Consider the following 23,489-nt stretch of genomic DNA (forward strand, 5'->3'; position numbering starts at 1 on the left):
CACGTGGGGGCTGAGCCACCGGCCACGTAGGGCGGCACAGCAATACGGGGGGCCGGGGAGGGAAGGGAAGACTATGCGACGGAAGGGCCTACGATGGAGGGTTCCGCGTCGTCATCACCGAGGTCGGCCCATCGGAGCCTAGCCGAGGCGGCCGGTGCCGACAGGGCAGGCGCAGTCAACGATGGCACCAGGGGAGGAAGGGACGGCGGCTGCTCCGGCAAGGGGCTGGGAAGGGGGCGCCGGGGAAAGAGGAAGGAGAGCGCTCACGTTTTCCATTACAGTCGCCCACCCAACCTAACCCACACCGACCTTCTCCAATGGTATGTTGGGAGGAGGGGGCGACTGATAAGGCGAGATGAAGGAGACGTGGGACGCGCGTCCTTTCTAGCCGGATCCAGCTTGCCTGCTCCCTCCCCATGTTCCCATCCGTGCTCCCACTTCATCCTACGGCTGTCTTTTTTTCTTTTTTCCTTTCTAATCTAATCATCTCCCCCCTGATTTTAAGGGGATGGGGCCGGGTCTTATTTGCTTCAATCAAATTAAGCCACGTACGCGGGAGTACGGATGGGCACACGCACGGGGAGCAGGCAAGTCTCGTCCTTTCTAGCCAACGACCAGAAGAACGTGACCTGGCAATTTTAAGTGCTTTAAGATGTGTACTTGCAATCAACGGCTCAGGACGTGTTCGGGACGAGGAGCAACAATATGGCACGTTCGGGAGTTATTATAGAATCGGAAAAAAAAGAAGCAAACAGGCCCTTGTGCGCTGCTTCGGCCATTGCCTTCCCTCCCACCTGTCACGCAAACCCTTTGAGGCCTTGATAGTGGACTACGCCGCGACCTGGTCCACGGAGAGATAACGCCATGGTGGCTCGCAGGTTCGTAGTCCGGGAGGTCCCCGCCGACGAGGAGCACACGGTCGAGTACGACACGGAGGACGGACTCGACGTCCTCCGGTTTCAGATCTTCTCGCTCACCTCCGTCCCGCCCGACCTCCAGAAGGTTCGATCCCCATCCCGACGACACACACTCCGCTATCATCCGGGTGCTTTCGCTCCGCTGTTCGCTGATCCGGTGTGGTGCCCGTGCAGATCGTAGTGGAAGCGGATGGCTCCGTGGTCAACGACGGCACCGACCTCGAGTCAATTCCCGAGGGCCTGTGCCTCATGTCCATTGACGAGGGGGAGAACGCGGACTCGGCTTCGGCGGCGGCGACGGCGCAGGAGAAGTCCGATGAGGAACTGGCGAGGTTGATTGAGGTGCAGTTTCCCAGACCACTCACACCCCGCGATCATCCGGGTGTTTTGGCTCCGCTGTACTCTGATCCGGTGTAGTGCCCGTGCAGATCGAGGTGGATGCGGATGGCTCCGTGGTCGACGACGGCACCGACCTCGAGTCCATTTCTGAGGTCCTCCGCCTCGTCCCCATCGGCGAGGGGGATGACATGGACGCAGCGGCGGCTGTAGCTGCGAGGGCGCAGGAGAAGTCCGACGAGGAGCTCGCGAGGATGATTCAGGTGCGGTTTCGTTATGACATCCCTGGCTGTATCGGATGGTCTAGTGCGGTATGGAATTGGTCCAGGGGTTGGTCCTGGTTAGTGTGCAAATTGATCTGGTAATCTAGTTCACGCGATGGCTTTGGAGTTTGGAGTTTGGGTTGGACTAGGGTGAAACATGGGCACTGCATTTTACTGCATTGCAGTTTGGATGGTATCGGCAGGTCTTGTACTGTTTACATTTGTTCAAGATCATTTCTGTTTGATTGGGCAGTGAAAAGGGCAAGAGCTATGCTCCGTTTTCATACCTGCATCTGTTCAAACTTGCATAAATGTAGTTTGAGGGCAGCAAACAATTGCATCCCTTGTTTAAATACTTAAGTACTTCACCTAGGGGAAAAGAGAGAGAAGGAAATCCAAATATCGATCCCCTTTTGAACATAGGAATAGGATGTCATGAGTCATGACATGCTAAATCATACAGGAATTGGAAACACTGGAATTGGTAATAGAAGTTGTTTGATTGCTCCACAGGATAAACACATTAATCTTCTACACAGACTGAGTGATGCCATAGTTAGACAGAAAGGAAAATTTCCAAGAGGGCTACCCTCTTCGCCTACGAAGCACCGATACGACGACACGGAAATGGTGATATGGGTACGGGGATACTGGATACGGCAATTTTCAGAAATAGCAATATGCCGATGCGGCAAGTATAGATAAATAATTAATAAAATGGCATGTTATAAAGACAAAGAATAATTAAATGCATGAGATGAGATCAAAATACTGCCCCATAAGTTGCATACACTAGATAATACCCCGCGCGTTGCTGCGGGATTTGTAGTAATACATTGTCGAGAATAAATTAGAACATATAAAAGTTCTCTGCTTCATATTTATAGGTGTCTTACATTGCACATTTGCAAAATAGAAATTCACTTTGCACTCTAAAAAAAGTTGCTTCCGAAAAAAATGCAGTTATAGAAATAATGGTGGCAAAGTCTCGTGGCTCTTTTTTTTTTCATGAATACCTTAATGAAGCAGACACAGTGGTATAAATCATATCTTTAGTTAGCTACATTGGTAAAAATGGGCTTACAATCCTCTAGAAATATAAAGAAAGGAAACCATTCACATCAGAAGATCTCTTATGCTTGATCTAAAAAAGGTAAACATAATTACTGTCGATAACCAATTAGTGGCTTTGCCAATGCCTTCTATGTAGCCTACATTGCAAGTCGAAGAAGCAATAAAACATGGGACATGAACATTCGATTGTCCCGGAGAAGATGGATGAACAAATATATGATTAATATCTTGCCTAGTCAAAAAAATATGATCAAGCATATGTTTCAAATGCATTCAGATGAAATGTTACATAATAGTATTAGAGAAAAAGAAAACATGTTGATATCTTAACCAACTAAGTCATCTCCATTTATAGATGTGAGCAATCAAATAAGTGCATGCACAGTTTTGTTGCAAGTAGTTGTGTAACTTGCATGTAGCCTCGTAAAAGTACGCATCCCGTCTTAAGGTATCCATTGTGGCAAACACTTCATGTAGACATAAATAAGGAATGGTAGTGGTCCTGAAAAGTGAAAAGACAAACTGTCACATTTCTGTTGGCAATCTATGAAATGTGATGAAACAGATGGACTAACCAAATACATCTAAAGTCGATGTGAGTAGCGGGAAACTGTTAATGAATAGAAAGAAACTTTAACAACCAGAGCGCAAATTGAGATTGAAAATAATAATAATAATAATAATAATAATAATAATAATACAAAATTGGCCTGCATTGCTTCACTATCATGCTTTCAGAGACATCTGAAATGTAAATCCTGTGGCTAGTAAACAAATTTCATTAATGGGTATCCATAGAAAGGCATGATTCATAAGCTATTTCCATTCATAATTTAATCTGCCAGCTTAATAGTGCTTACCAAGGCCACAACTTGTGGAGATGACATGGACGTGTACCACTGCAAACAACAAAAGGCTTGATTAACAAAGACATGGGAAAAGGGACTACAGATGTAGCATAACCAAGCAGGACCGTAACTGAAGTCAATCTTGACTAATACAGATTTAGATGAACTAAATGTTGCTGCCTTAAGAGTAAAATAGAGACAGCCTGAAGGTAGTTTCTTCTATTACGGTGAGTACAACGAATCAGATTGACTTTGAAGAAAATTCCCTCGTACTCCATCACTCTCGACAAAAGAAACCTGTACATCATGCGACGATTTTGGATAAAGGTGCAGACACCAACGACCAACCTGATGTTGGAGACGATTAGAGCGATGTCGCTCCACAATTTAAAGAGGCACTTTAGCTGTAGCACGGGAAGTCATCCGAGAGCCGGCGGCGTCGTCGCTTCTGGGTAACCAGGCGGTGGTGGAGGACGCTCTTGAGGAGGCCGTTGAGGTGGCCGAGGTTGGACGCATCGGTACTGGAGGGTAGCGGCGCGGTTACCCTGCAGTACACAGGACCTCGCGAGGTGTTGCGCGCCGCCGCGCCGGACGGCAACCAGCGACAAAGAATCTCAATTCTTATGGGTCAGAGGCGGCGGCGGCCCTGCACCGGATCTTGTTGCGGTGGCGGAGGTGGGTTGCATGAGGGGTGGTTTCCTGGGTGAGCGCCAGAGGGCAGGGTTGCAGGGCACCGTCTGTTTTTTTTTTTTTGAGAATTCAGGGCACCCTCTGGTGGTGCGTTGCAGCGTGGGTGGGGGTTGAAAGCGTCGCCTGGTCTGCCAGGATACAGAGAGATGACTGATGGGCTTCTCTTTACCAGGTTTTACACTGATGGGCTTCAGTGGAAGACAGAGGAGGCCTTGTTTGATTAATTACCAGAGTTAAATATCTCAGAGAAAAAATTATCAGAGTTAAATCACACCATTGGTTGAAAAATGCTGAGGTGGATAGGCTGCATGTCAAGAGAAATAGGATAGTGGGGATGAACTATTTAGGTATTATAGATGCCTCTTTTCATCAAGTCCTCGTCTCGATGACTGAATGACCATCGATTTACTGAATCCTCATGGTACTTGCAAAATACATCATATGCTTGTATTAGAATTTGAAATATACATAACACTTGAACATGAAAAGCTGAAAACAGTAAAGACGTTGGCTCGTAGCTTGCTTACCCAATGATACATGCTTGATGCTTCCCAGCCTCTCAACTGAAGATTGGCCTGCAGATGTCATTGTCAGTATTTTACTCCCTAGCAATAGCTGCAACATCATCAGGTCAGCAGAAAATCATACTCCCTCCGTCCCAAAATAAGCGTCTCAACTTTGTACTAGCTCTAGTACAAATTTGTACTAAGCTCAAGACACTTATTTTGGGACGGAGGGAGCAGTTGATACAGCAGAAGCCAGCACCCAGTGCCCAGCTGCAGCTAGCAAGCACGCACACAAGTACAGAACAAGTACGCAGGCAGACACACCAAGCACGAACGCATGCACGCACGCCGCAGCAAGCACACACACAGCCAGCACACACACACTCGGCAGGAAGCACACACAGAATCAGCACGCAGCAAGCCAGCAAGAGCGGGAGGACCAGACACCACCGGGAGAGAGCAGAGATTGGGAAGGGGCCGGGGGGGACACCTTGCTGGTGACGGCCAACAGGCGGCGGCGGACACTCCAAGCGGCGGCGAGATGAGTCCACGGAGCGGCGAGGCGAGTCCAGATGACCGCAACGGAATCCAGGCAGTGGCGGCGGTGGTAGCAACACGGCGGCGCACTCGTGCGGTCGCACCTGAATCCTCGATCCAATCTGCTGCACAACAAACTGCTAGAGAGAGTGCTGGCTGTTTAGGGTTACGACTTTGCAAGTGGTGGAGTGGGCTTTTACTGGGCTTCCCGTGTCGCTGGCGTGTCGGCGGCGTATCGGCATTTTTTTTCTTTTGTTTTAAATCGAAAATCACGATACCCCAGGGATATGCGTATCGCTGCGGTATCATGCTTATCGCCGCATCGGTGACGTACAGGATGGGGATACACAGGTTTTGCACGTATCGGTGCTTCGTAGCTCTTTGCGACGATTCTATAGATTTGGGGTGTAGGAAAGCAGTCCGTAGGAATTTGGGAAGTTCTTTCATTCCTTTGAACCAAAGGGCACCTATAGGAAAATATAACTATGCTTACTGATTTTTTCTTAGGCGGAAGAAGAGGCACTTCTACTGCAACAGTACAGCATACAAAGTGACGGAGGAGAGGTTTTCAGAGAAAGAGTTGAGCCATACATGCGCCAGGTTCTGAAGGTATGTAATTGGAATACTTTTCATTTGCAAAGCATTCCTTAATATTGTGGTTGTTTCTAGTTCTTGTTTGCTGACACTCATTTTGGATGTAGTACGAGGATCCGGTGCGTCAGGAAGCAGCTCTGAAGACGGTTCCTGTAGATGAACTTAAGGAGAAGGCGCTGATTTCACTGGCCAAGGTTTCTGTTTCTGCCTTGGCTTTCTGTTAGTTACTTTTTTTTTGTCTTGATGTTCTCTATATTTCTATAGAACTATGTTTCCTTGGACTTGATGATAATTATATTTTCTGGTACAAGTTTGGCTCCATAGAAAGTTGTCGTATTTTACTATTGTAAATTTTAATACCATGACTGTGTCTGGATATTTTTGTTGTCGTAATGGTGTGGATTGCTATATCAAGCTCTATGTTTGAAGGGATGTCTTGTCAGAAATTCTCATACAAGATTCTTTAGTAGGAAGGGATCTTCAGTTCTTCGAAAAATGAAGAGGATCATGCCTTTCTGTTGCAATTGCTTCTCTGGTTTAAGCAATCATTCAGGTTATTGAAACATTCTCATGACTCTTTTTTCGGTTATTTCTTTTTGCAGATGATTAGTGTCTTGTGTCTGATATGGTTTCATGAGAGTAATTACCGCTGGGAGGATCGCCGGGTGTTAGCTAACTGATAAGAGGGTTTAGATTAGGGATTACGAGTATGAAGTAGATGTGAGATAGATCGTAACTCTTCCCGCTTGATTAATTCATTTCGAGAGGTCATCCTTATATATAGAGGCCCAACAAGTCAAACCTAGGTAGCAAACTAATATCTTCTCTCTAATTAGTTTATTAAATGGTACGATTCCTAACTTAAAAGAACAGGAATATATCCATATATCCCTTAACTGGAGCCCAAGATAGCATGTGGGTGGCCAACCCACGTGACAGCTATCATATATATTCTATGGCATTACTTTTGCCATTTTGAATTATATAGAAGAACATTGAATTTAGTTTCTGAAAAGTAATGCTATTTGGAACATTGAACAGTGTTGTCAAAGAAGTCAAGCAAAGCAAAATGCCTCAGTGATTAGTATGTCCATAACAAATGTCCAGTGGTACTTGCATGGCTTCACTTGAGCCCGTGGAACATAGAGATTAAACACTATCTTTTTGAACTTCATCGAGCCTTATTATGGTATTATCAGTGGTATTTTTGTTTGGATTTCTATATTTCCACGTCACTCAGTACACACTATACAGCCTTACATGTGTGGTGGAACAGCTTAAGATAGAACTCATATACGCTTCATCTTTTAACATTGATGCTTATCTTTGCAAATGGGTTAACAATGATGCTTATCTTGCATATTGGCTAACAGTGATCCTTGTCCTTGCAGATGGGTTAATGCACCAGCTTGTGACATCTGTGACCGTGAAACATCTATGGTTGGAATGGGAAACCCACTTCCCTCAGAAATTGAATTCGGTGCCTCCCGTGTCGAGATCTATAGGTAGCATTCAGTAGAATTTTATTTAGTTGGACCTACTTCTGCTATCTTAATTCAAATTTATTTTTAGAACGGTCATGTTTCCTTCAACAACTTGCAAAATTGATATCCAAGTAAATGACAGTTCCACATCTTGAAGCCTGGTTATTTATGTACTAGCAATTTGGCTAGGTTCATCTTTTTGGGTGAGATGTGATACCACTTATTTTGGAGGAACAAAAGTTATGAAAAATTCTGAAGTTCTCTAATAGCATTCACGTGCTATGCATTTACCTTGCTACACATTTTCTGATAAACTTTTTACCCACACGTCGAGAAATGAAAAGGAAAAATTCTGCTTTGAATGTAATTGGAAGCTGTTCATTTAAACTTGCTCCTGTCTGCAGCAGGATCTAATGTGTGGACCAAATTTGGATCTGAAATTTCGTATGACAAGTAGATGCATCTTGTGCTCTGCTAGATCTCACCGAAAGGCTTACCCAAGTTACCCCTTGGTTACATATGCTATCTTATTTTGGTGTGCTCTCATCACCTTCATGTTCATTATCTGTCAAGTATAATTCCAGGAAATTATGTACCCTGCAACTGTTCCTGCAGCATAAGACAAATTCTTTTTGCACTTCTGTGTTTCATCTCTATCTGAATAACCATGTTTGTCAGGATCTGGATCAGGATCCTAGGCAGGATCATTTGCAGGTTGACATGATCAGTATTTTTATATTTTATGAGCATGATAGGATGCTAGTTAGAGCTCTGGAATGGCCCCACAGTGCTGTAGTATTATAAGATCCTACATACCAGAACAACTGTACTTCTATCCTTTTAATACTTCATCTCCTCGCACCTGGTGCTGTACTGTCAATACTTTTAGAACTTCATTTGCCTATATATAATTAATATATATATATATACACACACTTACTATTTTTAGGTGCAACCATTGTTCGAGCATCACCTGTTTCCCAAGGTACAATGATCCGTATAAGGTATGAGTAAGCTGTCCTAGCCTCCTGTGATCCTGGTAGTGGGTGTGTATTTTTTAAACCAAGCTGGAAATTAACATTTCTTGCTTTTTTGTAAGCTTATACAAACTAGGAAAGGACGCTGTGGAGAATGGGCGAATTGCTTCACATTCTACTGTCGAGTTTTTGGATATGAAGCTCGTTTGGTTAGTTTCATAATGCTCATAATCGTATTAGCTTCAGTAATGATTATGGTTTCCTTCACTGTAAGTGATTCCATATTTGTCAAATGGTTTGACGGCCTTCCATATCTGGCATATTCATTCATATTCGGTGGTTTAGTTGAATACAGAATTATCAAATGTCCACATTATTCAGTTACTGAATTGTTAGTATGAAACAATTGGTTTGGATTTCCCACTCAATTAATCATTGAAATAACATGTGCTAATATTATGATTATATGAGACACTGAAGTTCTCAACACTACCTGGTCAAAAAAAGTACTGAATGCTAGACTAGATTCGTAACTGATTATATCTCTTGAAAAGATTCCAGCCTCTGCTTCTTGTGAGTATTCTTTTTCATCATTCAGTTGCTTTGTTTTCTCCAAAAACCACTTACTGGAGTGCTCGTCCAATCGCCATATTGCTGCCTTGACTGGTCTTTACTCTTAGTTAGTTCAATAAATATGCTTCTTTACAAAGGCAATTTAAGTTCTGCTACAAGTCTGTTTTTAGCAAATGAATCCCTAAATTTTTAGTTCTACTGTGGTCAACAACTGAACATGCCTATTCTTTACTTCACAGATTCTGGATTTCACTGATCATGTTTGGACAGAATGTTTTTCAAACCTCTATGGGAGGTTAGTATGACCTATCCACCACTGCTTCAAATGCGGTACTTTATTTCCATTTTAATTAACGCCACAGTTCTGGAATGTTCAGATGGATTCACTTAGATCCATGCGAAGGAGTCTATGATAATCCCTTGCTGTATGAGAAAGGGTAAAATACAATCCTACCCAACTTATTTCTGCATATTATTTTGACATATAATTCATCTAATAGTTTGTCTAATTTTCACTTCATATTGATGTTGTGTTGCATCGGTTTTCTAGGTGGAACAAGAAATTAGATTATGCAATTGGTATCTCAAAAGATGGAGTACATGATATAACAAAACGCTACACCAGAAAGTGGCATGAGGTAGAATTTTCTTGCTTGGTTAGGGGCTGCGTTGGAGGTAGGGGGCCTGTATTGGCGCGCGCGCGCACGCGTGTTTGTCGGGAACGATCTTTGTCATTTTTGAAGAAATTGTTCTCATTGTTACCTAATGTGCCATGCGGCTTTACATTTGCAGGTTCTCTCTAGGCGGACCATTACCTCCGAGGATACAGTTTCAGCTATTCTGATGAATATAACTAGAAAGTGTCGCAGTGGATTGTCAAGTAATGAACACTTAGCCTTAGAAAAACGTGACAGGAAAGAGTCCGAGGAACTTAGTAAAGCTACCTATCTTGAAGTTAACAACAGCATATCTCTACCTGGAAGGCAAAGTGGTTCTGTGGAATGGAGAGCAGCAAGGTCAGAATTGGGCCAAGCAGACTCACTCAGTTGCTCGTCGTGTCCTATTCGGAGATGTGTGGATGCTCATGTTTCAAAAATACATGATGCTCTTTCAGCTATTCTTTCTCATTTTTGTGATAATAACATCCCTAATGAAAGAATCATTGAAGTTTTTGTCACATTGAGGAGCTTGATGCAAAATCTTAAAGATGCTAACTTCAAAAGCAGGAGAGTCACATTAGATCAAAAATCACAGCAAATTTTTGAGATACTTCCCTCTGCGGAAAGATTGCTTTCTGCTATTTCTTTAAAAGCAGAGTTACACACTGTTGGAGATCCATCCGTGGCTACAGATGGAAATCTAATACATACATCCTTAGCATTACCAGTAGCACTAGATGCAGTTGATGAGATACTAAGTAACTATAAGAGCAATATCTTTTACACAAAAGGTCATCAATTCCCAAGAGGCAATAGACTCTGTTCAGGTTCAGTCCTTGCAAGCAGTGAGCAGCTCCCAATTGGAATTGTATGTGTTGCAAATTAATCATTTTTTATGTATCCATTTATCAGGGTTTGCCCTAAAATATTGAAATCATTTCAGGCAACAGCAGCCTTTGACGGCATTCGCTTGTCCAAATGGGAAGAACCTGATGGAGCCAAAGGTAATTTGGTGCTACCAATATAACTTCTTCACAATCTTATCATTCATTTTCTTTATAAAATACTACTTCACCCGTCCCACAATATAAGATAGTTCTTCAAGCTAACATATAAGACGTTTTTGCATTTCAGTTCGATTGAACTGCAAAACCGTCTTATATTTAGTTACAGAGGTAGTAGCATATATTTTCTTGTTTGTACTCCTGTGATTTTTTTTTTCGAAATAGGGTTTCCCCCCGCTTTAGATTATAAAGCGACGGCCAAAGAAAGCCAGCACCATTTTCATGTCATATGCAGCCAACCAGTTTTTGACAGCAGTGTCTGGTCAACTGCCGAGCTGACGTTCTGCAGAATTTTCATGTTGTGCTTAAGAACACTATTGAATTGTTCCAACTACTTATGATTGATTGATTGGGGAATTTTATTGATTTGCTGTATGGCAAAATTAATTTGCAGGATGTTGGCTAATTTACAAGGTGCATGGTGGCCAAACTTGCGAGTTGGAGTCATATGATTTGATGTCAGCTAATGATGCTCCCGAGAGGGATCCAATGGACTGGTACATTTACTAAAAAAACTGTTCCTTGGCTGTCTGATGTGCTTCTATTCGGTATAATGACTATCGAACTTATGCTGTATGTTATGCGCGTAAATAACTCATGAGCGCCTGTCATGGGCCTATAGCCCTACAACTACAGGAGACACACCAGGCCAAGGCAGGGCATCTCAATTGAACATCTTTATCTCCTGGGGATTTGTTAGGATTAGATTCCAGGTAAAGAATATTATTTCCAGAAGTTGGAGATAGCCTGCTAAGGGGATGAGACAGCCACCACAGGGAGGGCACATATCTATTATCAGTTAATCAGAGAATAATCCATTCTGTTTCCATACTCCTTTCTGTGATGCAACATTTTCCTGCCATTTTTGTTGCTGTATCGCTGACAACATTGTTGGTTTTATTACTAAGTACTCCCTCTGTATCTTTTTATAAGATGTTTTTAGAGTCTATGACAGTGTTAAAAAAACTTCTTACATTAAGTTACAGAGGGACTAGTTTTTATGCGAACGGTGTTACTTGCTACTCAAGTTATTCATATTGTTAATAGAAGTTGCCTGTTAGAGAGTAGTATGTCACTAGCTTTGCCTGCTTTTAACCTTCTTTGAAATGCGAGCAATTTTAACATGCTCCCTCTTACCCCCTCTTTTCACATGGGAGGTAAGAAGGTAAGAGTTAATCAGACCACTACTTACTCAAATCAATGGTTCAGATCTATTATGCACTCTTACCTCTCATGTGAAAAGGGGAGGTAAGAGGGACCATGCTAAAATTTGTCTTGAAATGATGATATTCTGCAAGTCAGTAACAATGTTGCATTGCAGGGTCCTTGAAGGGAGCACAGACCAAAGGTCTACCTGGAATACTATTGATGCTCGGAGTTCTGTAATCTTTGGCAGCCGTTTCTGTAGGAAATCATTTACTGTTGACAAGAGATACAAAGCAAATGTACTTCGGTACGTTTTATGGTTTATTATCGGATGATATAGTCATGTTGCATTCTGCGTATATTATTCTTGCGACTAAAAATAAGCTAAGCTTCGCTTGCCTTTGCCAGGTTTCGGTTTCTACGTGGGAGAGAATCTAGTGCCAATCCAAGGTTTCAAATAGGATCCATCGACTTCTACGGGGAAACACACATGGCCTGATCGCAGGTGTTAATTTGTGTGTACAAAACCCAACAAAACCTTGTCGAATCATGCACGTATCATGACCAGTACTATATATGCAACCAATAATTGTACTGATTATATTGGATGATTGTAAATTCCGGTTCTACTCTGGAAGAGGTTCTTTTCCTTTCAACCTGTGAGCACCTGTGCATCGCCATTACTCCCGCTAGCTCCACTATGGGTTGGCACCTCGACTACCTCGTCATTTTCCCTCTTTGTCAAAAATGCGCTATGAGCATCTGTTGGCCTTCAATATCCTCGAGCCTCCAAAATGAAACGTCCCATTCAAGATGCTGGCCCCATCGGCACAAACACCCCCTGTTTCAGGAAAAAGTCCAAAACAAACCTTGAACTTATATACAAAAGCTAAATCGAATCCTGAACTTTCAATTCTTGAAATTAGCACACCAAACTCTATGATCCCAGTCTATTTTGAACCTTGAAACCGTTACACTGGGATTTGCTGACTTGGCAAGTCAAATCGAGCCGGCCCATTAGACCAGTGGCTCGTGCCCCTGCTCTGCGATGGTTTTATTGTTTTTTTCTATTGCTTTTTTCCTTTGTGTTTTCTTTATTTCTCAACGGTTTTCTTCAGCTTTTTTTCTGTCGTATTACTTTATGCACTTTCGACTTTTTTCAAATACATTATGTACATTTAAAAAAAACATGCTTTCAACTTTTTCTGAATACACAGTAATGTTTTGCCAAATACATGTTTAGCATTTCCTAAATGAAAATGAACATTTTACAAAACTAGACAAACATTTTTTACATTGTTTAAAAAGTTGCTCCCATTTTTAATATAAAATGAAAAATTGTACTGTTTTCAAAAAGTTGTTCATTTTTTAGAAGTATTCAACATTTTTTTTCACACCTTTGTTCAGGTTTCAAAAGTTGCTCCCATTTTTTTAAAATTTCAGAAAGTGTTCGGATTTTCAAAAAAAATTTAGTTTTCAAAATTCATTCGCATTTATTCAAAAAGTGTTCACTTTTTCGAAATTCATTCTGTTTTCAGAATGTTGTTCATATTTTAAAAAGTACTCAGCGTCTCACACATTTGTTCACATGTGTTTACGTTTTTTCTAATCTTGACTTTGCGGCGTGTTGCTAAATTGATCGGGCCTCTTATTCAATCAATAAGAACCGAACCATTTGTTCCACTGGCTTGGGCGGGAAGTTGGCAGCACCAAGTCGCAAGTTCGACTCCTTTGGGTTGCCTATTTTGTGTGTATTTTTTACGTCGCGCCTTATGAAAAAGGAAAAAAAATAACTCGCTTCGCACGCCGTGGGACGGCCCGGTCGCGTCCGCAATCAACAGTAGTAGTAGCTGTCTATTTCAATTCATGTATTATGAAAAAAAAAGGAAAAAAATCTCAGTCTTTTTTTTTGCGCCTGTTGGGCCGGCCCAATGGCTTCCACAGTCAACAATCCCAGGATTCAACCTGCCACATCGACAATCCCTGTTTGGGAATGCTCTCAAGGTTTAAAATAGACCGGGATCAAAGAGTTTAGTGTACTGATTTCGGGAATTGAAAGTTCAGGATTTAATTTAGCTTTTGTCTATAAATTAAATGTTTATTTTGGACTTTTTCCCCGTTCCCTAATGCTAACACAAGCGTTTCACATGGATAACACTTCCTTGACTATATCAATAGCAGCAAGGGGTTTCGGTAAAAATGCCGAATGTCGAACCTACCACGAGGCATGACGTTCGTTCGTTCAATCACGATGAGGAGGGAGGGATTCACACCGAGGCACAATTTTAGCTTCAATCGGCGAGGGGATGGGTGCTCGTGTCTCTCTGAACGATGCATGTACAAGGGGGTAGGGATGGAGGTGGACGCATTCGCATCCGTCCGCGCCCAAAAGCACACTAACCCTTGTTACTTTAATAGATGTGTTAGACTTAATTAGTCTTCCAAATGATAAGTGCCACACGTGTGGTATGAAGCTTTCCCGCCCTGACGTTTTTTACAACTAAAGTTGCCATCCAAAGGGAAAAACAAATAAAAAAAATGTCATCCGAAAATAAAGTTGCCATCCTCGCGTCACTAAACTTGTCATAAAATACGTTGAAGTTGACATGTGTTTGTGCCACACGTATGCCACTTATCAGAGTCCATTAGTATCATGATGCGGACATTCGATGAATCTTGTACACCGTCCGTCTACATGCTTATAAGGGAGATGTTGGGCAATGTTTCTGTGGGTTTGAACATGCGTAGAATTAAGAATCATGAAATTGGGGACCAACTTTTCGGTCGGTCATCCATCATAGAATTGCTCCAAGCCAAGCACGCTTAATTTTGGAGTTCTTTTTAAATGGGCTCCTAAAAAAAGGAATTCCTTGTTGATATGCGTAGTCTATCATTCCTATCAAAAGATGCTCTCACATGCATGAAATTAGCATGATACCGTCCAATTTCCAGCCGACTCGCATGATACAACCGTTCGCGATGTAGTCCACTCCTAATTTCTCCTTTGCTATTTCTTCCATAATTTTTTGCATATAAACCCCTTTTCAACTACTTTTGCACATTAGATCCTCAAATTTAAACACAACATATAGTCCAAATGACGTACAAGTCCAAATAAAACATAATCAAAGCACAACAATCAAGTGTCATGAATTACCCACATGTGCTCAACAAGTTCACCTTGGAGAGGGTGATGAGCTTCTCGCTTTTCGATCCTGTGATATGCTACGAGGAATCTCTGGATCCTGTTTGCTTGATCTTCCGACTCCACATGTACCCTATTGTAGGCGACTATCCTCTCTCATCCTCGATGATCGGTCACATCCTAGATTTTTTCCAAATCTGGTATGTTAAAAATTTCATAGGGGATTAAAAAAATTTCTAGGAAAAACCCTTGAATGTCTAGACTTGCTTGTGATTAACTTCGATTTGCTTGATTGTTTGCTTAGGAAGGGTTAAAATCCCGATGCAACTAGTTCAAACCTAGCTAGCCATTGGCAGAAACCAAACCATCTTGAAATATTATTTGGGCGTAAGGATACCCATAACAAGACCCAAATAATATTCACAGCCAAATGAATTTTCCCAAAAGAATTGAGTTGGATCTGTTTTGAAATCAATTCAAAAAGTCAAGGGAAATTATTTAAAAATGGCTTTGCATTTATTTGGCAGGAAAAGGATTTTCTTAAGTCCAAATAATGAGTTTGACCTTCTGCCAATTTTTTAAATTGGATTTGAAACACAATTGGTTTTGAAACCAAATTCAAATTCAAAAGGAAAATATAAGTGCAAGAATATATGTCCAAAATGTCCATACAAAAGGTTGGCATAGTCATAAATATTCCATTTGGAATTTAGAGCAAGTTTTTAGTTTGAAGAAAATTCAAATTCAAAACCTATTTGAATTTCCAGATAAAACAGAAAAAGAAAAAGGGAAAAACAGAAACAGAAAATAAAATAAAAAGAAAAGGGCCCAGCCAGCCAGCTAGCCAGGCCATAGCCAAACTAGCTAGCCAGCCCAGCACCACACCTGCGCCCCTCTCTCTCCTTCCTCTCATCGACCGCCTGGGCCTGTGTGTCAGCACCGTCCCCCACCTCCCACAACCGCTCCCGCGCCCACATCGCCCACAACCGCACACCCGCGCCCATGATACCCCCATTCGCGCACTCAGGCCAGGCCAGGACCTTCCTCCATGTCCTATAAATCCACCCCATCGCCTTCTCCCAAAGCTCCATTACCGTAGCATCCCTTGTCCCCAGGCTGCTCTGCCGTGACCCCCTCTCCGCCGTACTGACCTAGGATCTCGTCGGCGCAATTCCGCTAAGCCGCAATCCCTCGTGCCCCACCGCTGCCACCATTCGACTCGCCGCTTCACAACTTACTCTCTAGACATCCTCCGTGAGCCCCAAGACCTCTCGACCCCAACTCCGACGAGGACCGAGCCCAACCGCCGCTGTGGGCTTCACTCCGGCGAGGTGAGCACACGTTTGACCCGCGCACCGTGTACATCATCTTCGGTACGTTCTCGCGCATCTCCATGGCCCTTTGCTTCATCCACATGCGCTCAATTTTGAGCTTTGCCAACACTTCCCAAAGCCTTCACCGTCGTGCATAACTCCGGCAACCCCTCGACGTCGCTTCCCTCATCCCCAGTGACCACCAAGGCCACTAGGGGACCCGTGACGCCGAGCCGCACCCGTCCATGCCCTCTGCCGTCTCTAGCACCCACGGGAATGACCGGAGCGACCATGTCCGAGGCCAGCGGTGCCATGCTCGCATTTTTCGGCTAGATTCCAGCGAAGATCTCCGGTGAGTCGAAACCCTAACCCCCTCTGATCTATTCCCGACCGTCAGATCTTGATCGCACGACACAGACACACCCACTTATTTGAATCGGTATCAACCAATCAGGAACTGCCATGTCACCACCTTATCCTGAGAAAATTCATTTAGCTAAATTGATTTGGCAATTTTGTAGAACCCCCCCAGATATTCTAACCATCATAACTATTTATGTACAAGTCCAAATTGAGTGAAACTTTTTGCAAAACGATCCTTAGGAAATGCACTTTCACCTAGATAAATAAAATTTAAAATTTGAATAATTTAAAATTTAAATTCCAATAGAATGAATTTGAATTTAAATAGGGCATAACTTGCAAATTATAAATCCAATGAAATTGATACTTTCTGCAAAGTGAACTAGTGAGATACAATTTCATCTTAGCTAATGTAGTACAATTTTAAATAATTTAAAATTTGAACTTGAATATAGTTAAATAGTAGTTATAATTAAAACAATGTTTAAACCTAAATTTGGTTTAACTTTGAATTAAAAATGTTTATTGGAATAATTACTTTGCAACTAGGTTCAGAAACCTAAAAATGAACTTTAGTAAATATTTTTGGATTATTATTTGAATTTAGGAAGTTAAATTAATTTGAATTAATTTCAAACATAATTTGATTATAACTTTTAAACCATAGGTTTAACTTGAATAAAATTATTGCACATGCTTTAGTAAATTGAATTGAACCTATTAAATATTTGTGGCGTCACAATTGACTTTAAGTTAAATTAAGTGTGAATTCAAACTTAAATAAAGTTTGAAAACTATTTACACATAGCAAATCATTTTGGATTTAGAGTTGACTTTAGTTTGAACTTGAATCAAATAAATAAACTTTAGTAATTATATTGGACTTGTATTTGAATTTAGGGAAGAATTAATTGTATTTGAGTTGAATTGAACCAACTCAGTCAGTTATGAAATAATTCATAATTCATAATTCAATTTAACTTAGGGGAACCAAATCAAATTGTTAACTCAATTCAAATTAATTAAAATAACATGGACACTATTTCAAATTGGAAGTCAAACCAAGTTGATGAACCCAAGATGAAACCTAGACACTTAGTGTGTATTAATCTTCATGAAAGGTCAATAAGTTTGAATTGCCATTCAGACTTGAGTATGAACTTGGCTATCCAAGATTCAGACCTTGACTCTGTTGTTAAGATTATGTCTAGTTGGATCTAACAACCATAACTTGACATAACATACTTATTATGTGATGAACCCTTATTGATACTTGCATGTGAACCTTTATGTCACATATATTCAAATTAACAACCACCATGTTTTCCAAACTCTTATGAGTTAACACTAACACATGATCTCACAGCACAATGACATTGATACCATGCACAACACTTGTTATATGTTTTTGATCGTATTATATGGTTGTTTATGATTGCTCTTTACTTACGATAGATTGTAGGGAGAGCGAAGAGTAGCTTGATAAAGATTGTGAGATTGAAGAATCGTCAATACCAGGCAAGTGGAACCTTTGATCATAACTAATGTTTTTATGCATTGTAGTTGTTCCAACTAGGAAACCCCTATTGGATTTTTACTTCATGCTTGATAGAACCCAGTAGTCCATTTTACATCGATCTTGTAACCAATGAGTAGTTGCTCGGTTGCTATAATGTGGATTAGGATCACACTAAAGGTTACTTATGGTTGACTACTTAACTACTAAATTAATGAATTAATCTGGGTGGACTGGCTTTGATTGGATCATCGGAGTGTACTCATTGGCGGGGAATTCCACCCAGCTATCAAAGGGATTGTATGAGTTCAAAGTTGAGTATCTTCCATGTGTAACCGTGATACAATATGGGCTTTGTCTGGACCAAGTAAGTTGTGGGAACCCTCCTGGGCATGACCAACAGATGTAGATTTTGTTGGAGATATGCGATAGAGAAAATAATATTTGTATTATTATATTTGCATATTCATAATTGTAGAGTTTATATTCTATGCTTTAACTGCTATGATCCTAGAATATGTGATTTAGTGGAAAACTGATATGCCTGTGTGGAATAATAAATGGTAAAATAAAAGGTTCCTAGTCTTGCCTCTAGGACTAGCTCAAGTGTTGTTGGTGATCACGTTTTCTGGATCTTAGGAAATCATTAAGTGTAAAGATAGCCCGAAAACAACATTAAGATTATGACTTTGGAAGAACGATCATATTGAATCGACCCAAAATTGTCTATTATGAATTGAGTTAATACCGTTTGTATTCAATTGTAATAACATGGTGTTAACGCGTGATTTTGCTCCTTAGACCATGCGAGTATCATAATCACTTCTTATCATATGGTGGACTTTGGGGTTGCTCAAACGTCACCTATAACACGGTGATCACAACGACAACTTACAGGCTCATCAAGAAGTTTGAAAAGGGACTAAATAGCTCAAGAGTGGGATTTTCTCCTCCAACGATGGAGAGATATTCTTAGGGACCTCTCGGTGTGACGACATCCATCGTCGTCTGGCCAGTCACAGGTGTCTATGTCACGGGAATGCCGGAACACAAAAACGAGAAAGAAGAACAAAATCGGTAATGATGATAATGGTATAATGAGCAAGTGATGACTCAAGAGGATACCGATGTATCCCGGGTTTTGTGAAGTATCACGAAGCAAATGGAACATCACATGATAACCAAAGGTTCACTCAAATATCATTCATGTGCTCATAGGGATCGATATGGACGTCCACGGTTCCGCTGTCGGTCATTGAATGAAGGGGTTTCGTTCATGTCTATGAGTTACCGAACCTATGTGTTCACAAGCTTAAGTCAATCATGATCTTCTAAGCATCAGTAGGATGGGAGTTATAAGAATATATTTTTGGAATTGTTTCATAAATATTCAAAATAGTTTTGAGGATCAGAAAGCATTTTGGGGTCACCGGAAGGGTTTCAGAGAGTATCAGGTAATACCGGGTATTACCGATAATTAATACATAGGTGTAAAATGTTTCCGGGGCTGTTCAATTATATATAATATGCTCTAGTAATCGCTAGAAGACATTTATATTTAATTTAATATCAATGGGCCTTAAAAGGCCAAACAGTGGAAGGCATATTGGGCCACAAGGGCCCAATAGGAAGTGGTGCCCCCCTTTCCTTGTGTGTGTGTGTGGGGGGGGGGTTGAATTGGACTAGGGGAGGAGTCCTCGCCCTTGGCCGGCGCCCTAAGGAGGGACTTTCCCTCCTTGGTGTCTGCCCTCTCCCTCCCCTCCAACCTATATATACTAGGGTTTTTGCTCTATGTAATACACAAGTTTTGGAGCCTCCTCTAGTTCATCTAGCCCTAGTTCTAGTTGGTCCTAGTTGACTAATTAGAGCTTGGTTTAGTTCCTCTAATCCTCATAATTGTAAGCCCACTGTGGTTCGAATCTCCTCCCTCTAATTCACTGGCGATGATTAGCTTTGGATGACGAAGCGCTGCCGGATCATGAAGGCTGCACGCTTGCAACCAAGTGGAGAGGTCGTGCTTTCGGTCTTCGGTTCGAGTGACTATTTGTGGGCGGTTCGTGGGATCATACATCGACGGTTTGAGGGACTCCAAATATGATCTACATGACACATTCTTCTTCCGCTACAACTCAGTGACGGTGACGATCGTGATCCCAACCCGTTATGCTTCTTCATATTGATCTTGGGTGTGCGTAGGCGTGTTTTTTTGTTTTCTACTACATTTCCAAACAGTGGCATGATGAGCACTTATATGAGTAGGTGCAGGTTGCGATATAGATCACATGTGGATGTGAGGTTTTGATGCTCTTGCTAGCTATATGCTTCCCTTGAGTGTTGCTTCGATTCAGTTCATTGGCGGCATGATGATGCTTTGCACAAAGTTCCGGTAGTCGCTCATCTCTGGCTGTCGGCGATCTGCTAACAGTTCTTTGGGCCTCATCATAGTAAAGAATAGTGAACCGTTTCATACACAAGAGTGTGCTGAAGATGGATGCTGTTCTAAGGAGTCATGCGTATTTAACGACGTTTAGTGTGGGGCTAGAGATTTTTAATTAAGTCTCTTGTTTCACACACCCCAAAACTTAATCTAGCATCAAGAATCATTGCCTATGTTGTGGACGTAGGTTGCTAGTATTATTTGTTAAAACGGGTTAACCACATAAGTAAAATTTGCTAAAACTGATTAGAGGATGTCTAACTTGGTTTTGTAGAATATGCATATGATGTGGTATAGCCTTCGTCATGATAATGAGTTTATGTATGAGATGGTTATATGTTGTAATGTTAAGTGGCCTGCGGATCACGACATGATTGCTGGATCCACGAGATTGCCACGTTAATGTAGATATAGTAGAAATAGCCTACAGGTTACAAGTGACGGTGGAAAACGTACACAGAGGTCCCCGACATGGATAAGGTGTACTAGGTGCGGGATCAGGAGCTATAATTTCATGCCACAACAAAATTTCTACATTTTATGCGACAACAATGTTTTCTGAATTGGTCGCCACAACATCTTTTTCTGAAATTGTTGCCACGGCAACGGTTGTTTGAAACGGTAGCCACGACAGCGAAATATTGCCCGTCACGATGCTTCAACAAAAGATTGAAGATGATCATGAAGGATTCCTGGCACGTAGGGCCATACCATATCATGCTTTTATGAATTGCATGAGATGTTTATCCCTTTATCGTTTGCATCCTTTGATTGCATAGTATTCAATTATTAGGGTGATCTCTCATAGTAAATATCAAGTTAAAAGGTGATATTACTAGTGTTGCAACCATCTATAACACATGGCTTTTTGGAGTACGTCATGTCCACATGAGTACAAACGGATCGTGAAGTGTAAGACTGGCGAGGTAAGACCGAGCAAGTAGATAACACTTGGTTGTCTCGATGTTCTTACAAAATTGTTCTGAGTTCGGAGAACAAAGCATCGAAAGATGAATGAGAGTCATATGGTGATATGATTGGCAAAAGATTGCCTACCGGTCAAAATTCACGTCATCAGTGATGTCCAGATCAATGACTATGAACTAGATCGGGGCTTGAATCACTCACTTTCAATTATGAAAAATATTGATTTGAGTGGGAATGCACTTTATATCAAAATTTGTTTAAATACTACTGCAACATTAATTATGAATAAATGTCTAAATGAATTTTATGTCTATCATTGTAGATCAATGGCTCGCAATATGTTCAACTTAGCCCCTATGTTAGAGAAATAAACGTTGTCTAGTAATGGTGGAAACTATGCGAATTGGATCTAGAACTTGAGATTTGTTCTGAGGAGTTCTACGGAGTATGTGCTAGACCAGCCCCTTGGTGATGCTCCTACAGAGGATGCAACACCAAAAGAAGTTGCTGCATACGCTGCTCGTAGTGATCACTATGATTTAGTCTAGTGCCTCATGTTAACTTTCATGGATCCTGAACTACAAAAGTGTTTTGAATTATCTACTACTCAATTTATAACTGGGTCACTAGAAGTTCTATACAAGAAGCAGGTAAGGACCGAACGTTTTGAATTAACCAAGGCCTTGATTGAATGCAAGATGAAAGAGGGTTCCTCAATGAGTGAGCATATTGTAAAGCTTTCTGGCTATGTTGATAGAGTGGCTTCTCGGATATTGTGCTTGCTTCACTCCCCTAGCTTATGATGCTTTTATCATGAATTATAACATGAATGGGATGGAGAAAAGTGCAAATGAGTTGTTTGCTATGCTCAAAACTATAGAACCTGGAATGCAGAAAACAAAATAGTGTTGATGGTCAATAAGACCACCTGTTTCAAGAAGGGAAAGTCCAAGAAGAATAAATCTACTGAAGTCTGTAAGACCGAGTCTCAAAATAAGAACATGTGCGGAGCCTCTAAAGAGACTAAGTATTTCTACTGCCAGCAGAAGGGACACTGGAAGCGTAACTACAAGAAGTATTTGGCTGATAAGAAGAACGGTTCTGTAACGCCCTCGATGCGGCTATATCTCCCACGTGTCGAAGCACGACTTAGAGGCATAACCGCATTGAAAGCAATGTCGCAAGAGAGGTAATCTTCACACAACCCATGTAATACATAAGGGAAAAAGATACATAGTTGGCTTACAATCGCCACTTCACACAATACATGAATAAAGCATTACATCATCCAAATACAATCAAGGTCCGACTACGGAACCAAAATAAAAGAAGAACCCAAATGTGACACGGTCCCCGATCGACCCCAACTGGGCTCCACTACTGATCAACTAGAACGAAACAGCACAAAAGACAAGATCTTCATCGAGCTCCTCCTTGAGCTTGGTTGCGTCATCTGCACGGACTCAATGACACCTGCAAGCTGGTTTTGGAAGTATCTGTGAGCCACAGGGACTCAGCAATCTCGCACCCTCGCGATCAAGACTATTTAAGCTTATGGGTAAGGTAAAAGGTATGAGGTGGAGCTGCAGCAAGCGACTAGCATATATGGTGGCTAACATACGCAAAAGAGAGCGAGAAGAGAAGGCAAAGCGCGGTCGATAAAAGTATGATCAAGAAGTGATCCTAAAACAACCTACGTCAAGCATAACTCCAACATCGTGTTCACTTCCCGGACTCCGCCGGAAAGATACCATCACGGTAACACACGCTGTCGATTCATTTTAATTAAGTTAAGGTTCAAGTTATCTACAACCGGACATTAACAAATTCCCATCTGACCATAACCGCGGGCACGGCTTTCGAAAGTTCAAATCCCTGCAGGGGTGTCCCAACTTAGCCCATCACAAGCTCTCACGGTCAACGAAGGAATAGACCTCCCAAGACGTTCCGATCAGACTCGGTATCCCGGTACAACAAGACATTTCGACAGGGTAAAACTAAACCATCAACACCGCCCGAATGTGCCGACAAATCCCGATAGGAGCTGCACATATCTCTTTCTCAGGGCACACTCAGATGAGCCAGACGTCGGGTAGGCCAGCCCAGAGTTGCCCCTGGTA

General features: G+C 41.7%; 1 protein-coding gene and 1 long non-coding RNA gene across 4 annotated transcripts; one reads left to right on the forward strand and one right to left on the reverse strand.

Moving 5' to 3' along the window:
* The first annotated feature begins 753 nt into the window (after nt 1-753).
* On the forward strand, nt 754-12,331 carry LOC119354351 (peptide-N(4)-(N-acetyl-beta-glucosaminyl)asparagine amidase-like). Of its 2 annotated transcripts, XR_005170804.1 has the most exons (18): nt 754-1,002; nt 1,092-1,259; nt 1,346-1,516; nt 5,679-5,780; nt 5,873-5,959; nt 6,236-6,318; nt 7,157-7,270; nt 8,199-8,253; nt 8,349-8,435; nt 9,039-9,094; nt 9,177-9,236; nt 9,350-9,437; nt 9,592-10,326; nt 10,402-10,462; nt 10,917-11,019; nt 11,145-11,235; nt 11,844-11,975; nt 12,077-12,091. XR_005170804.1 is itself a non-coding variant. In XM_037621085.1 (17 exons), the coding sequence occupies exons 1-17, from the start codon at nt 865-867 to the stop codon at nt 12,165-12,167; spliced, it is 2,331 nt and encodes a 776-aa protein (XP_037476982.1). In that variant the 5' UTR covers nt 755-864; the 3' UTR covers nt 12,168-12,331. The 2 variants fall into 2 exon arrangements, 1 of the variants encoding a protein (XP_037476982.1); XM_037621085.1 differs by lacking the exon at nt 11,145-11,235 and having other exon boundaries at nt 755-1,002; nt 12,077-12,331.
* On the reverse strand, nt 2,671-5,661 carry LOC119354353. 2 transcript variants are annotated; one of them, XR_005170806.1, is made up of 4 exons: nt 5,125-5,661; nt 3,787-4,703; nt 3,451-3,489; nt 2,671-3,092 (listed from the first exon to the last, which is right to left on the reverse strand). It is a non-coding gene; the product is annotated as an uncharacterized LOC119354353 (long non-coding RNA). The 2 variants fall into 2 exon arrangements; XR_005170805.1 differs by having other exon boundaries at nt 3,787-5,661.
* Nucleotides 12,332-23,489: the final 11,158 nt, after the last annotated feature.

This window comes from Triticum dicoccoides, chromosome 2A (assembly GCF_002162155.2).
Source record: "Triticum dicoccoides isolate Atlit2015 ecotype Zavitan chromosome 2A, WEW_v2.0, whole genome shotgun sequence".
In the NCBI taxonomy this organism is placed as follows: Eukaryota; Viridiplantae; Streptophyta; class Magnoliopsida; order Poales; family Poaceae; genus Triticum; species Triticum dicoccoides.